At 44.4% G+C, this 16,515-nt stretch overlaps 1 protein-coding gene across 1 annotated transcript in view; it reads right to left on the bottom strand.

The window, feature by feature from the left end:
* IPO8 (importin 8) overlaps positions 1-6,287 on the bottom strand; it is a 46,592-nt gene extending 40,305 nt beyond the window's left edge. The window contains exons 1-2 of the mRNA XM_054988406.1: positions 6,092-6,287; positions 170-251 (exon numbers count right to left, since the gene is read on the bottom strand). Of these exons, the coding sequence (XP_054844381.1) occupies positions 170-251; positions 6,092-6,175 (166 nt within the window). The 5' untranslated portion in view covers positions 6,176-6,287. The remainder of the gene's footprint in view (positions 1-169; positions 252-6,091) is intronic.
* Positions 6,288-16,515: the final 10,228 nt, after the last annotated feature.

Consider the following 16,515-nt stretch of genomic DNA (forward strand, 5'->3'; position numbering starts at 1 on the left):
CCAGCATGATCTGCAATGGAAGCCCCAATTTCGGAAATAACCACTTGAAACTTAGCGCAATAATTACAACAAGAAGAGGCTCCCTTTGCATACGCATCTCTGCAACTGAAGCGTCACACAGCCTTTAGTACAACATGCAGAAGCAAACTGTGGTAGAACTTTTACTCACCTGCCTGTCGCACTGGGAATTCCACTTGATCAGAAACAATTATTTGCAGCAGGCTAGGAGCAAAGTTGATGATCTTGTAGGACTGAAAATCATACCAAATGTTAATCAGTAAAGTAGCATATGTTGTAAAAATGTAAGTATAACACTATCGCCGTGAATATGGAACACCTTCCTCCAAATAAGATGCACTCTTGCAATGTTAAAAAGAGTCCAGTAGCACCTTTAAGACTAACCAATTTTATTGTAGCTTTCGAGAATCACAGTTCTCTTCGTCAGATGCCTGATACAGAGACTGGTCAAATACAGAAGAGCAGGAGAGAGAAGAGGCAATTAGGGGGGGGAGGGGGAGGGAGCAATCAAAACATTCCTTTGCTAGTATATGTAAACATCTCCTTTTAGTGTGTGTATCAGTTGGCTTCAAAGGAGTTTGCCCTGTTAGTTTGTAGAAGCCAAAGCTAGACCATCCAATTCCAATGCAGTATGGGCCTTCGATAACCACAGCTCTCCCTGCCAGATGCATCTGACAAAGAGATCTGTGGTTCCCGAAAGCCCACGCCAGGTGCCACTGAGCTCCCCCAGACCCCACCTCTGTAAAGGAAATCTGTTACCTGTGGTAATGTGATAACCATTCATAGTCCCTATTCAGTCCCAGCTTGACAGAGTCAAATTTGCATATGAATTCCAGTTCAGCAGCCTCCTGTTGGATTTTGTTTTTGAACGGTTTCTGTTGAACTACAGTGACCTTTAAGTCTTTGATGGAATGTCCTGGTAGATGTCCTTGCAATGTTAAACATTTTAGGTACCATATTTTCCTAATGAAATCAGTAGGATTTAAAGTACTTTCCTTTGGCCATGTTAGATGCAATAGGCATTTTTCTGTCCATAAATCCAATAGGGTAGGGTTTGGGGTACCCTTTTTATTATTATAGCTTCTTTTTATTGTTGTGCAAGATGGAATTGTTATTGTTTTAATTGTGCTGGTTGAGTTGTTCATACATACTGTTTTTGTTAACCACTTTGAGGGAGTGGAGTACAAATATTATAACAAAGTGTTTCCACTAGTGATCTACTCCTTAGCAGCAGCAGATCTCCTAAGTGCAAGATGCTGCTTTAATAAACATCCTCTTACATTCAATGCTCGGCTTTCTACAGTTGGTGGAAATTAGGAAATGCTGTTACTATATTTAAAAAGCTGGATGCCTGTGCTTTGAAAAATCTTCTCCCCTGTAATTACTTGATTCTGTATAGTTTGTAAACTTTGACAGGAAGTTCTTTTCTGTCTTCTATTATTATTTTTAAATTCTTAATATAATTGGCAAAAAAAACCTTTAGCTGGTTTGTGCTCTTTTTAATATAAACACAGAATTTGGTAACGTCAAAACACACTCAATTCAAACAACTTCCCTAATACAAGCTAACAGCCCTTTGTACTAGATTTGACCCTAGTCTAGCGGGTCAAGAGACAACAACTGGATATAATGCTAGCCTCACTCTTTTGCCTTGACTTACAAATTGTCATAATTTAACTACACTCTCCACAGCAGGCTGGTAGCCTTTGGTTTGATATGGCTGATTGAGTAGCCATCACACATCTGGATCCACCACAGCCCTCCATCTTCCCAGAAGACAATTGGATTGGCACATATTAAAGGCCAAAGAATGTTGCTGGGTTTCTTCAGGTTAGCAGCAGCTGCTCCGCAACAGCAATCTAAATATGAACATGAAAGAAACCTAAGGCTAGGTGCCGATGGATCAGCACCTGCCAGGCATGGAGAGCACCCCACTGTCTGTAGCTGCTGTCCTCTGCGCATATGCTGCACGCACGTCTACGAAGCTCTCCAAGTCTATGTGGCTAGAAAACTGAAATGAAAGACAATGTAAAAAGGATCAAACCAAGTGGCCAACAGACAGGGAAAAGTGCCTTATGGGTTGCCATTTCGCAACCATATTTTATTATTCAAATGATAAAGCTACAGTTAAGGAAAGCCACAGTTAAGATACCAAATATTCCATCAAGGGAGCCTTACGAACTAAGAGCAGGATTAGCTTTTTCTAATCACACCCTCTTTTGGCTTCTTTCTTCCAGACCAGCACTTGCAGGCACTGCCTGCTGTCCCCTGGAGCTTGTGTGCAGACATGTGCATAGTCTCAAAAGAGGGGCCAGGAGGAGGTGATAAACAGCAAAATGTTTCACTTGCTTTCTCCCCGCAGGCAACTGGTATCATAAGAAAATGAAACAACGAAACACATGAACTTGGGTTTGATATTAAACAGCAGGATTTTTGCATGTTATGAAGGAGTATGAAATTGGGGCCACTGGGGTCCAAGCTGGGAGCCCTGTCAGTCAGACCCAGGCTTCCTGCTCCTTGTGACTCCAGTGAAAGCAAACGGCACACAACCCCCATATTTTATCCTTAAGTAAAAAAAAAAATGGAGGAGGGGAGATAATGGACTTGGAAAGGCAGGTCTGGCTAGCTTTTAAGAGTTATCCATTTTAGAATCATGCTTAATTTGAAATCCTTTGGCACTAGCTCTATCTAAGACATTGTTAAACGGTCAGATTCCTAGAAGCCACTTAGCATCAAATTTCAAGGAGCACAGGCACCCAGGGATTTCTTTTCAGCCCTGATAATGTTTTCCAGCATCCAGTTTGGCATTTGCTTATTTATTATATCAAAATGTGGTGGTTGTTTTATCCCTTGTTTCATCTCATGTGAAATTTCTATCATATTCCAATCTAACATTGCCTATCTTTAGGAGCTGCCCATTGAAGGTGAATCCACAAGTATCTAAAGTAAAGCAGGATGGTATTGCCATTGTATTTTTTCAAAGAAGGCTGAAAGCGACAGATATTATTTGATGTATTATATTGCATGTTCTGTATTACATTGTTTCCCCTTTCCAAAAGCATGTGTTTCTCAGGACTGTAGCATATTCTTCATCCAAAATTACAGAAACAAGATTTCTCAGCAAAGCATTCCGAGGACCTTTTATTTCATTTTCTCAAATAGATCCAAATGAACGTTAGAACTGTTTTTAGTATACAACAGCTGATGTCTTTTAAAGCTGATGTAATAGGACCATGAGACACTACTTGCTTGCAACAGACAAACACAATTTGCTATGTACTGCTCTGTATTCGTATTTTTCCCACTGAGAAACTTGTGAACGATGTTTTTTGCCACAATAGACTACAGACCAACTTCTTATGGAGTTGTTGGATATTACTGGTATGCAGGACTCATTTCGAGGGGGGAATGCACAGGAACACAGTTCCAGCAGTTCCCCAAAGAGGTCACATGTCAGGTGGCCCCGCCCACCTGACTCTCGGCCATTTTGGGCCCATTTCATCCTGGATTGGGGTTGAAACGGCCCAGATCGGGCCTCTGATGGATGGTGGATCACTCTTCTGCTCAGCAGCGGCCCGATCCTGACCATTTTGGGCCCCTTTTTGGCGATTTTCAGCCCCTTTGTGCCATTTTGGACCCAATTTCGGCCCTGAATGGCCAGGATTGTGGCCAAAACAGCCAGGATAGGTGATGTCAGGGGGTGTGGCATATGCAAATCAGTTGTGCTAATGACACATTTCCGGTGATGGCAAGGGGCATGGCATATGCTAATGAGTTCCTCCAGCTCTTTTTCTACGAAATGACCCCTGCTGGGATGTATATATAACTGAATACCAGAAGAATAACCCAGAGTTTATGAACCTTCCATTCGCTACACACATCATGTTTTTACGACCTTCTGCCCAACTCAATCACTACGGAATCCTGGTGTTGACTCACATCTGAATTATGATTGTTGTACATCTGGGGTTTATATCCTGATGAAGAAAGGTGACATACTCTTGCTTAGTTGCTATGTTTATCATGCAACTATGATCTGTAATTCAATGTAAACATTTTGTATTCAAAATCCCAAAGTAATGGCACGGAAGTAAATTTATGGGAACTTTTCCACATTAACAGTGCATTACTGCAATCTAAGCCCACTGGAAATGACCTTAGGCTGGAGTAACTGTATACAAAATTGCACTGTAAAGATGCACTCTTACACATACTTAACTGGAAACACGTTCCATTGGTTTCACACTCAGGATGAGGATGTAAATAACAATCAAGTTAACAAGCAGTCTGAGACCTCCTTTTACACTGCCACCTACCATAAACCTCCCTATACAGGTTTGGGGCTTTCCAGGAAGTTAAGGGCAGCCACAACACACACTTTGTCTAACCTTGAGAGCCTTGAAACAAATCCACACTGAGTGCCCTCTCTCCTCTTCCCAAAGGCTTCATCAGTCAGGCAGCCAGCTACCACATTCACTACCCCTGGGCAACAGGGAAAGGGAACTCAGTGTTTATTTCCTATATACACTGACACCATTTCATTAATCAGGCCAATTGGTCATGACTCATGACTAGAATGCTCAATGTTTGTGTGTTAGGACCTTCCCCTCAGCCAACAACTTCCAGTCAGCCCGGGTTAAACAGAACCACTTTTATTTACAAGATGTACAACACTGAATGTATGTATGTACATGTATGTACACTGAAACGTATGTATACAATATACAATACAATATTCTTCAGATATTAACTTATAATTCCACTCTTTCAAAATCAGTGGATGGTTACAATATGACAGGTGTCATCAGCCACTTTTCTCTGATGCTCTCCTCAGCAGCTTCAAAACCCTCTCCCACGAACTACCTTAACAGATTCCAACTGATCCAGCTTTCCCCCACCTCCCTGAGAGAGGCAGAGCTGGAACCAGTCGTGTCCATCACACAGTGGTAAGTGTTCACATTATTAACTTAGCCACCATGTTATAACCTCAGATCCCAGAGGCAAGGTAGTGGCAAAAGAGACAGGGTGGACAATCAACACATAGAAATTTCATTATTTATTTAAGCGATTTTCTTAAATGAGTAGCTGCAACAGGCATTAGAGACAAATCTGAGGCAGTAAGAGAGAAGAAAACCCAGACTGCCAAAACTCCAAAAGGAGTACTGTGAAACCTTTATTGTAGCATAAACTTTTATAGGTGAAAACCGACTTCTTCATATGGCTGTTTATTTAGTCTATTTTAATCTTGCTTGCTTCTACAAAATCTTGCACAAGCTTGTAGAACTGTGCAGGGTGGGAGGGAGGCTGAATTTCTTTAGGAAAAAAATGGGATGTGTGTATGTGCATATTAAAATTATGGTGCTAAACATGCCATGTAAATTAGTTATGTGTTGTTTTCAGAAAGCTTTCATCTCTATGCTGAACTTTATCCTTGGTTTCAAATTTTCTGCTACCACACCTTATTGTATCTGTTCACCAAATGTCTTAACTGTGGTTCATTATTGTACTTTGCTCAGTGAATCTCCTAGCTCTTATATATCACTTGCACTGTGTATCACAATGAGAAAAGCATACTATATATAAACCACAATATATCACATGATACTAATCATATATGTAGAACACTGAATGGAGCAATTCAAATACTGGAATGCACTGTTTTTCAAATATTAACTTATAACCACTCTCTCAAAATCACACCTGTGTAAAGGCCATGAAATGCAAAAGGCAACGGATAGTGACACATCTACTTTAAATTCTCGTTTTGGAGTTAATTTTTTTTTAGCTGCTGCAAAAGACTTAACAGGAAAAAAGTCCTCCCCCCCCGCCCCCCCCCGGCCCATCTTAACCAAACCAAGTAAGGAGCAGCGGCCGGCTTCCCTTCCAGCCCTGGCGCCCTCTCGCCACACCATGGCCTGGAAAGGCGGGGGGGGGGCGCCACAGGCAGAGCTCCCTGAGGGGGGAGGACACAAGACCCCCTCCCGCCCACCGACGGCCTGCGAGGGGAAGGGGCTGATCCGGAAGTGGCCTCTCCCCGGCGGGCGGGCGGGCAGGCGAGGGGCTGCGCTCTCACCTGGTTGAGCTCAAGCTCGGCGGCGAGGCGCAGCTTGGGGTCGATGGTGCCTTTGAGGGCCTGGATGATCCGGTTGGGGTCCATGGCCCTCGTCCGGAGTGGGGAGGCGCCGCCTCACCACCGAGAGGAGCTGCCGCTGCTCGCCCTCCTCGCCGAGCCCCTCGGCCACACAGGAGCCATTCACCGGCTTGCGACAGCGTCGCGCGCGGACAGGCTGCTTTACGTCTGCAACGACGGGTTTTCTCTCCTCTTCCAATAGCGGGGCTATAACGACAGGCGCCATGTTGTTGTACGGAAAGAAGACGCGTTATCGAGCGGGGGACCGAGGCACTTGCCCCTTGCTGCTGGTGCGCGAGCAGCCATGATTTGTTACGGAAAGATGGCCTTCGAAGGGAGTCTTCTGGTACCTTTAAAACAGCTGCGCCTGAGCAAACGTGCTTGGAAGCGAGCCGCGCTCTGAGACTTATTTCTACGTAAATGTGTTAGGAGGAAGTCGGGGTAATACATTATTGCCGAGATGTTTTTGATACAATTAACCACTGCCACGAGACCCCCTTTTTTGTTTTCCCTCATGCTCCTACCAAGTGTTAGCCTCCAGAAAACTTCATCCAGGATTCGGAGCACGCGTTTTTCAAAACACCCAGCTAAAAGGCATCCTGCAGCTATAGTTTTTCAATTCTGCTATACGCTGACGTCTTTTTCTTTTCTTAGTTGATTGCCTATTCCTGCAGTGAATGGTCAGTTTTATATTGTACGCATCTCAAACGATTTCGTGTTAATTTGTCCGATCATGTTATCAGACTCAAGTAATATCAGTATCACACTTGCCCTGTGGTTTATGGATATTCTCTCAGAAATCCTTAAAATATCCCTGAAAGGGAAGCCAGGATCATTCCCGTATTGTAAATGTGAAGAAACTGTATACTGCCTAAGGCTACCTACTGAGATTACAGGAGAGGGAAACACTTCATAATACAGTGGAAGTGAGTTTTGAATAAATATGCAGTCAAGTTGCCACCCTCAGTTGAGTATCACAGGCTAGACACAGCAGTGATCGACTCAGTCCCACCATCCAAGCACTTTTGTTTATATGAATTGGCTCATTTCTAGAATCTGATCCAGAAATTACTGTTTATCTCTGTTCATTTTTGGTGAAGGTCACAACCATACATACATGGTCCACAATACAGGTTCAGCTGAAATATTTATCCAACTAGAAAACTTGCGTATGCCATGGAGCTGATAAGAGGTGCCGCAGCTTCATTCAGGTTGTTCTTCCATTTTTATGGTATTTTGGAAAGCAGCTATTTACAGCTGGGCAGCATGTTTTGCATACATCTAACAGCTCCTCACTCATCAAGACTCCCTGCTTTTTTTTTAAACGCATGTAACAGGCCACAGTTCTACTAATTTCCTTCTACAAATCCCTGTCCATGTTCATTCACACGTTGTATCTGATGAATCAGTGGAATGGACCACAGAACCACTGGGTGCTCGAAGTTACATGGAAGTTGTGTGTGATGTTCACAGTCTCACTGATGTCTGCTAGCAGACACCTGCTACTGAGCTAGTCAAGTGGTGAGTGTATTAACTATCCAAAGTACAAGGGAAAAAAGAGGCCAATACTCCAGTAAGATTATTATCTTTTATTCATCAAACCATTGTGCAGATGTTTTACAAGCTTTCATACTCAGCTGAGTTTACAAAAGAAAGGTCGTCTGAAGCACTCAGCAGGACTGCTAGTTATGTATTCTCCACTGAAGACAAGAAAGGGTGGGGGAAGCTGAAGGCTTGTGGCCGTGCACTTTTCAGACAGTGCAGCCACTGCAACAGTAGTATGCAACAAAAGGGATGAGGGCCTTTTAAAGTTTAAGATGCTTGCAAAAGACATTTTGAGCAAGATGAATACTTACAAAATTACTCTAGCCTGTCTAGTTACTTACAGCACAGTAGGCAAAGTGTCATGTTCATGCTATGGCATGTTTATAGAATCTACATTAACACTTATTTCTCCTGTTGCTGAATGCCAGTGTTGAATAGTAAGGATGTGAAATTTCAATCTATCCTTCTTTAGCTGCAGATTCCCAAATGGGTACGCCTTCTTCTAAGCCAGATACACAGTAGGAATGAGATCTCAGTGAAATGCAACTAGTTATGACAAAAACAAAATCACATAACAAAGACTGTGAAAGCTAATAAAGAAAACTAAATGGCGCCAGGATATCCAAAACTGGGTACAAGGGCAGTAATCCCTGTAGCTACAGGAAAGGACAGGTAGTGGTGTTTTTTGTATCAAAAATGGTATCGAACGCAATCAAAAACCTAACAAAAGATTTCTTTGTACTTCGATGAGATGCTCTTTCTTTCTCTGCATCGGCCCACAATGAAGGCCATCTTTCCTCCCATCTTCCACTGATGGGTGAGGGATCCCTTCCCTAACACAATGTCTTAGATGGAGGTATGCAGAAACAAATATAACTAGAAGTGACAAAGGATGAAGTTTGAAAGTTGACAAAATACAGATTTTAAAAAGCCAGTGTGTCAAAATGGCACTAAGCCCAAAGGTTAAGAATTCAGATATGGAAGTTTAGCTATTACAATATGCATAACTGAACATCAGTCCCCTCAATGATGACTGTATACATGGCCATTGATCCAGAGGAGTTAGCCATGTTAATCTGTAGTAGCAAAATCAGAAAGAGTCCAGTAGCACCTTTAAGACTAACCAACTTTATTGTAGCATAAGCTTTCGAGAATCACAGTTCTCTTCGTCGGATGCATGGAGGGCAAGAAGAAACTGGTCAGATATAGAGGGGAGGGGAGGGAGGAGTAGATGCAAACAGTTGATGCCATGTATACATGGCAACTCCAGTTTTTATAACAAGGAATTCAAGAGAATCAAGGAACTTACAGTGCTATCAAGCCACCCTGTCCTAGGAACCTTCCCAATGGCAATAATTCCCTGTAGTTTTCCTATTGCCACTGAGGCTGCCAATTTGGCATAGCGGCAATGGGGCTTCCAGAGAGTGGATTTCCCCACTCCTCCCACTTTTTCTAACAGGCATAGATAGGTCACTGTAATGTTATAATGCATCCCCATGTTATAATTGCACCCCCAAAATTCCCAACTTTCATTTTTTAAAAAGGTATTTTGTTGCAGAGATGAAAGGCAGATTATAAGGTGCTATACCTACTACTATTTTTTTAAGCCCCCAGTGGTACAGGAAAGGGAATGGCAGTTGTGGGGGAAATGTGCTAGGAAAATGGCATCAAAGTGGTTTGAAACACCGCATATTCCACACAGAAAGCACAATGGCTTTGGGTGCATATCAGCAGGAAACATCCGATAAAAAAGAGGTTTGAGAAAGTAAAGGGAAACCACAGAAAAAAATAGACGGGCAGTAATACTGTGTGGAAACAGAGGTAATCAGCTGCAGTTGGGAGCCCAAACCAGAACACAGCCCCCAAAGTTAAATTTGTAGATACAGTACTTAAACTAGATGGCAAAAGACAAGTCATCGTTGCTTGTATAAAAGGAAACGTGTGTCCCGCCAGTGTTGTCCAATTCTTTTGAGTATATCAACTTTGATAGAAACACTGTTTTTTACCAATCAGTATCCAGTTACACAAGAAAGAATGGACAGGATTTTTCGCAAATGAGAGAATCATACAGTGGAGTCCATCAGTGTAGCTTTCTTGGCTGAAGGATAAAAGGTGTAAGGCTGAAAGTGTTCTGAGAGCAGATGCAGAAGCACTGTGAAACTGTTCGTACGTTTTATCCTCTTGTTTCTTTAAAAGGGGAGATAACAGCCCCCACACCACAAGTACAGGAAGTGGCACCATCAGCTAAGGGCTTTTTAATTTTGGCTGTAACCAAAGATACCTTATCAGATAGGCATGATCTTCATCCCACTAGTCCACTCCTTGGAATAGAGTTTCCTGTGCCACTGAAGGCTCGAGAAGAAAATAACCAACTTTGGGTTAAGCAGTTCATCATCACATGCTAAGATCCCAACTGCCTTCACTGGGGTATGGGAAAAAATCTTCCTTGGAAACTTCTAGTTTCTTCCTTAAACCACTCCTCTACCTTGTGATGGGATCTGTGGGCTCTCATACTATTGGAATAAACCCCCTAGATAAAGTGAATGCAGGCAGGCCTGCAGCGCCTACTCTCGCCCGCCCAGCAGCTGCCATCACTAGATAGGTACGTTGGATGGTGAGGGTGGGTGGGAGAGAATAGCAGACTCTGGAAGAAGTCTCCTGAAGACAATGCATGGGACAACTAAAAGCTGATTTGAACCAGGCCCTGATCTAGTGGAGCTCTGTCCAATTATCTCTCTGCAGCCCACTATCTCAGCCTTACCTAATGTTAGTTTACCTTCTCAATCCATGCACAGCATTTGCAACAGAGACACCAGCTGAGACTCTGCTTGTGCAGTGACTCTCCGTTTGCTATCTTGTGCCTTCTCCTAACAATTGCTTACAGCCTATGGGTACTATAAGGTAGTTTCCATAGTACTTCCATCCTTACTAGGCGAGGAGAGGGCAATCTCCTTGACTGAGCTATCTGCAACTCTGGAGGGTTAGTGCAGAAGAGTAACTATCAGACTAAAACAACTCAACTTTCAACTCTGCTATTAAGCTCCCTGTAAGACTTGTTGGGTCAGTCACCTTCCCAGTCTAAGACTTCACACCTAGCTGTTGTGAGGATAACATGAAGAAAACCAATCATTTTGACCTCCTTGAAGGACAGGATAGAAAGATAAAGCTCCATGACATGTCCTGACTGTGAGTCATGTCCCTCTGTTGGGACAGCCAACACGTCCACTGCACTGCAGGGTTGGAACTGCTCCCTCACCCCAGACCTATTAATAGGGGTACCACCCACAGACTTGATCAGCGACTCCAGAAGATCAGATAGTCCAGCTCCTTCCCCCCAGCTACCAAAACTAGGGGAATACACTTACCATGAAGGGTCTTTCCCCTCTGAGGAAAGGAGGGCATCTTGAGTGATTCCCACCATCCAATCAGGGAGGCAGGAACTAATTTTCTTCCTCTTCCTGTCTGGCATGTGGGACACCCTCTCCTTCAGTTCAGGTGACTCCACAAAACAGTAACAGTGAATGTATCACTCAGCAACTGTCAATACTGGGAGAAAAAACACCCATTGTGTTAACAGGTACTGTAAGTAAAGCATAACCCAGAGGTAGAAAAATGAGGCAGCACGGTAGAGGAGGACGAAGACCAAAAGAAGGCAAGATGTCCTCCTTTCCTCAAAGAAGGACCCTGCATAGTAAACGTCCAAAGGTCCGTTCTCCCTGAAGCAGAGGACATCTTGGGTGTTCCTAAAGCAGTTTCCACTTTCTGGGTGGGATGTAGTCTTCATCCAAGATCAGGCGCTGCAATACTTTTCTACCACAGGCGGTGTCCATTGAATCATATAGATTTAATTTGTAGCATCTCACCAAGGTTGAGACCAACGACCATGTTGCTGCCTTGTAGTCTTCTACAGACATTTTCCGGTGTAATGCTGCATTGGTAGCAGCGCTCCTCACAGAGTGAGCTGTTATTCTATTAGGAACCTCTACGATGAGAGCTTTGATAGTGTATGTTTTGCGGCTGCTGAAGGCATTTTCTTCCCCAAATTGAGGGGAGATATATTGATGAACAGGAAGTCTGACCTTCTGATTTGCAGTTTGGAGCAGATGGGCCTTGAACTTCCTTCTGATGTCTAGGTTGTGTTAGAGCCTCTCTCTAGGATATTTAGGGTACAGGTAGAAATATGGTAGCCTTATCTCTTGCAACCTATGGAATTTGGAATAGATTTTTGGAAGAAAGGTGGGGGCACAGTACGAAGTATCACCTAATCGTTGTGAATGATAGAGTTCAGGTCTGACTCATGGTGTGCTTAGTTCTGAGATTCTTCTGGCAGACACAACCACAATAAGATGGTCTTCATTCTCAGCCTTCTCAGGGGAACGTCCTGTCAGGGACTGCCAACTTAGATCTCAAATAACTTCACTGCATGAGTCCAACGATGCATGAGTTAAAGCTTTAATGATAACCTAATAGTACAGCACCGCAGACATTTCTTGACATGAATGACTGTTCCCTCCCCCTGCTAAGGATTAAACCCTTCAAGCACCACCCACCCTACTCCCCCCCTTAAGCTAAGCTCAGTTCTCAACTACACATTAAAAAAAAGGAAAAGGAAAAAAAACAGTTGTTGTGACTAGGACTCCTGTCTTTCTCTGGTCAGTTGGCAACATCTCCCTAGCAACACTGATAACCACATTCCATTGTAGCTTCTCACAGCAAAGGGTAATCCAATATGTAACATCTCTCAGGCAGGGTTAATACACAGGGCCCTAATAGCACTCTCCAAGCATGGCACAAAAGATCAGGTCTACAGTCCGACAGTGAACCCCAATCCCCCCAAAGTATGACAGGGGCCACCCTGACATGTCCTTGACCAGTTCAAATGGATGTTTGGTCAGGGCTGTGTAAAATGTCCAGTGCTTTCCAAGAGGAGTTGTAAATTCTGACCGTGAACTGTTTTCTGGATGCTAGGAGAGTGTCAGCCACCTGCCGGGAATATCCCCATTTTAGGAAGATGTTCCCTTCTATTTCCACACTGTTAAGCAGAGTGAGTCTAAATGAGACTGCCAAATCGGTCCCTGCTGTAACATGACCGGAGAGGTCGGTAGGATGAGAGATGGAGATATCACCATCTGTTGGAGTGTGGAAAAGCAGAGTCTGCAGGGCCACCAAGGGGCAACCACTAGCACTTCGCTCCCTGTTCCTTGATCTTTCTCAGGCGTTTGGGTATTACTGGTAAGGGTGGTAATGTGTAGAGGAAGCCTAATGGCCACTGTGATGCCAGGGCATCTACTTGTGGGTGGAACAAACTTTGTCATGTACCCTGGTAGTTGATAGTTGTGTTGATATATGATCAGATGATCATCTGGGTACACGTGAACATGAATACCTCTCTGAGACATACGATGAGGTTGATCTGGAGCTTTATGAACACTCTTGGCACGGTGGACAGGCCGAGAGGGATGGCTCAGAACTGCCAACTGATTTTTTTTTTCTTTTTCCATGCACAATCTTAGGTATTGTTGATGGGCTGTCAGAATTGGTAGATGTTTGCCTCCATGAGATCTGTAGATGTCATGTATTCTGGTTGAATGGCCTCTGAGACTGAGCACAGAGTCTCCATTCAGAACTTGAGGTCTAATAACGCCCTCCAGTCCCCATTCTTTTTAGGGACTGTGAAGAAAACTGAGTAGACCTCCCCCCCCACCCCATCCTCTTTCATTGTAGGGAACAAGCTCCGCTGCTTGAATGCTTAGAAGGTGTTGGATTACCTTTTGGGTTAAGATTTTGCGTAAGGGAGAGATGACAAAATGTTCTGTTGGGTAACTTTCGAATTGTATGGAATAGCCTTGTGAGCCTATTTTTTAAGGTCCAGATGTCCACCAGTGTGTCGACCCAGGCTTGATGGTAAAAGAGTAGTTGGTCTCTCACAGGGACTACTTGTGGGTCCTGTCTTAGAGATCTTAGTATCAAGGTTGGATCTCTTTCCACATGTGGAGAACTGTCTGATTGATCTTGGGACTAAGTAAGCATTATCCCCACAATACAGCTGGGGAGCTGGGACTGAGAGGAATGGTTACCCAAAGCCATGTGGTAAGTTCATGGCAACAGTGAGATGTGAACCAGCAGAGTACTGCATCACAGTTCAGTTACTTAACTACTATACTACAAGTAGGTTCTCGAAAGGACCCCACCCCCTTATTAAAGGGCTGTCTAGATTAACCCCAGGTTGGTCACTTGAAGTCCTGTCTGGACCTTAGTAGAGTGTGTTGTGAATAAAATGGCTGAGGACCAAGGGACTGCCTCTCAGATTGTTTGGCAACACTTTCTTTTGTCCTGGGTCTCAACTCAAGTCTTTCCCAGGGGATCCCCAAATAGCTTGTCTCTCTGATAGGGGTAAGCCAGGATGATGTTTTTAGAGTGTAAATCTGCTGGCCCTGCTCTTAGTCAAGGGTGCCTACTTGTCTTCTTGTTACTGCCGCAGAGACCATAGCCCTGGAAGAAAAGGTAAGTGCATCCAGGATGGTGTCTGCCTGAAGGTACTGGCCTTCAAAATTCCATATGCCCTCAAAAGTGTGTGTGTGGGGGGGGCATCTATTGTTGTATGAAAGAAGTTGGATCAGTTTTCCAATCCATACTCCTGATGCTCTGGAGGCAATTGCTGTAGCCTTAATAGCCATGGCCTCGTGAGCGCTCTTCAGCATGGCCCCTCTCTTCTTGTCTAAGATGTCTCTGACTGATCCTTGCCCGTCCTCTTGACAGGAGCCCAGATGATTGGAGTGTAGCCATTGAAGCACTCATCACAGGTACCTGCAACATCTCATTAGCGAAGAAATGTAGTGAGTACATTTTTTACCACATTTGGGGATTGCTTATTGGCCGATGGTTTAGACCACTCAGCCTTGAGCTGTCTCCCAGAATATTTTGGAAATGGGAGGACCTTTTCTGAGGAGCCTTCTCTAGGAACAGACTCTTGTTTCCCTGGGTCTGGATTTGGTGTTCCCTGTCTAACAATCCTCCTCCCCCAAGGGTAATTCCTGCAGCCCTAAGACTGAGAATGTCTTAGGTAGTAAATACTGGTAGTCCTCAGAATCAGACAGCTGGGCAGACTGTCCTGGCTTGAGTATCTCCTCTTCCTTCTCCTTGCCATTAAAGATACTCTCCAAGGGAGGTCCCCTTGCTCAGTGAGGCACCCTGCCCTGCCTGTTAAACATTACAAGCTGCCTTATTCTGACTCAGACCATTGGTCCAGCAAGGTCAGAATTGTCTACTCAGACTGGCAGCAGACCTCCAGGGTCTCAGGAACAGGTCTCTCTCATTGCCTACCTGATCTTTCTAACTGGAGTTAATAGGGAATTAATCTGGATCCTTCTGCATGCAAAGCAGAAGCCACTGAGCCACAGCCTCTCCTCTGGAGGGAGAGGAGGAGGTAGATGCCTCATCACTATTAACGAGGTTTCAGTTTGGCAGAGGTTATATATTTCCTCCCTCATGGTTAGTTTTAGGAAGTTAAAAAGTTCAAAGACACAAGCAGGTTTGTGCCCTTTGTACATTACCCATCCAATGGGGAGAGTACTGTTGTAAAGGCAGGGCTGGATCCGAAGGGAAACAGCCTGCTGTGGAATCTTCAGCCAGGAGGTTGGCATGGGTGCATTCACTATGGCGCTGGAACTGAGGAAATTCCTGGTGTCTTTTCCCGACAAAAGCGCCGACTGCAGCTGCAGTGCAGGAGCATGTAGTGGCTTCTGGCCCCCACTCAGTGGAACAGGCCGTTTGAAGCGCTTCTGTGGCTCTAAGGCCGACTTGTAGCTGGGAGACCGCACAAGCCATGGAGGCGTGTCAGTGCTGACTCGCTGCCAGGAGCATGTACAAGCGGGAGGCATGTCAGCACTGGATTCATCAGTCCCCATCGCATTCAATGCGAATACTAGGGAGCATTTCTCTCTGTCATCTAGGAAGCTGTCCTCAGAATTCCTGGTGTCCATCTTGTAGGCGGCTCCCCCAAATGGCTGCTGTGATCATCTCAGTCAGCCAGAGAGAGTCATAAGAGACAGGAGAGGACAGCAAGGAGATAGGGAGGAACTATGAAAGTTTAAGTCAACAGAGTTTGAAAGACAAAGGATAAGATTAGAGAAAGAGCAAAGGAGTAGGAATGGGAAAGTGAAAGTGAAGTCCTAATAAGAAAGCAGCAGAGCTAGTCTGCTGGTAGACTGCTCTCCTTGGAGGCAGGAACAGAACTGAAGAGAGGGGGCCCCACATGCCAGACAGGAAGAGGAAGAAAATTAGTTCCTGCCTGCCTGCCTGGACAGTGGGCATCACCCAAGATGTCCTCCGCCTCAGAGGGAGAATGAAAGTCCAAGCATCATGATTACATTCTATTGTCATGAGCTAAAGCCTACTTGTGGGAGTAACAACCCACTCCAGGCACATTCTTCCATAGCAAGGAGGAAGGGAGAAGAGCAAACAGCCTGCAAGAAAAATGCTTCACCATGATGAATACAACAGTGTGTGTCTCAAAGTAGTTGGAAAAAAATGGCTTAATTCTCAGGCCCCAAAGTATACTTCCTCACTTTGTGTTTCTGGTATTAGGATTTTTCCCCCCACCAAGATTACCCTTTTGGGCTCTAACTATTCCCCTCCCCACCCCACCCCCAAAAAAGAACAGTAAGAACACTCAGAATCCCCACTGAATCCCCACTGGCCCAGAATACCTTACTAGATGAAACCTCACCACCTTATGATAGCTACAGAGTCAACCTTTTAAGAATTCTTGTTCGCAGGACCTGATGAATCTTTCCCTTGTGTTATCTAGAACATAAATAGTA

This window comes from Eublepharis macularius, chromosome 9 (assembly GCF_028583425.1).
Source record: "Eublepharis macularius isolate TG4126 chromosome 9, MPM_Emac_v1.0, whole genome shotgun sequence".
Classification (NCBI taxonomy): Eukaryota; Metazoa; Chordata; class Lepidosauria; order Squamata; family Eublepharidae; genus Eublepharis; species Eublepharis macularius.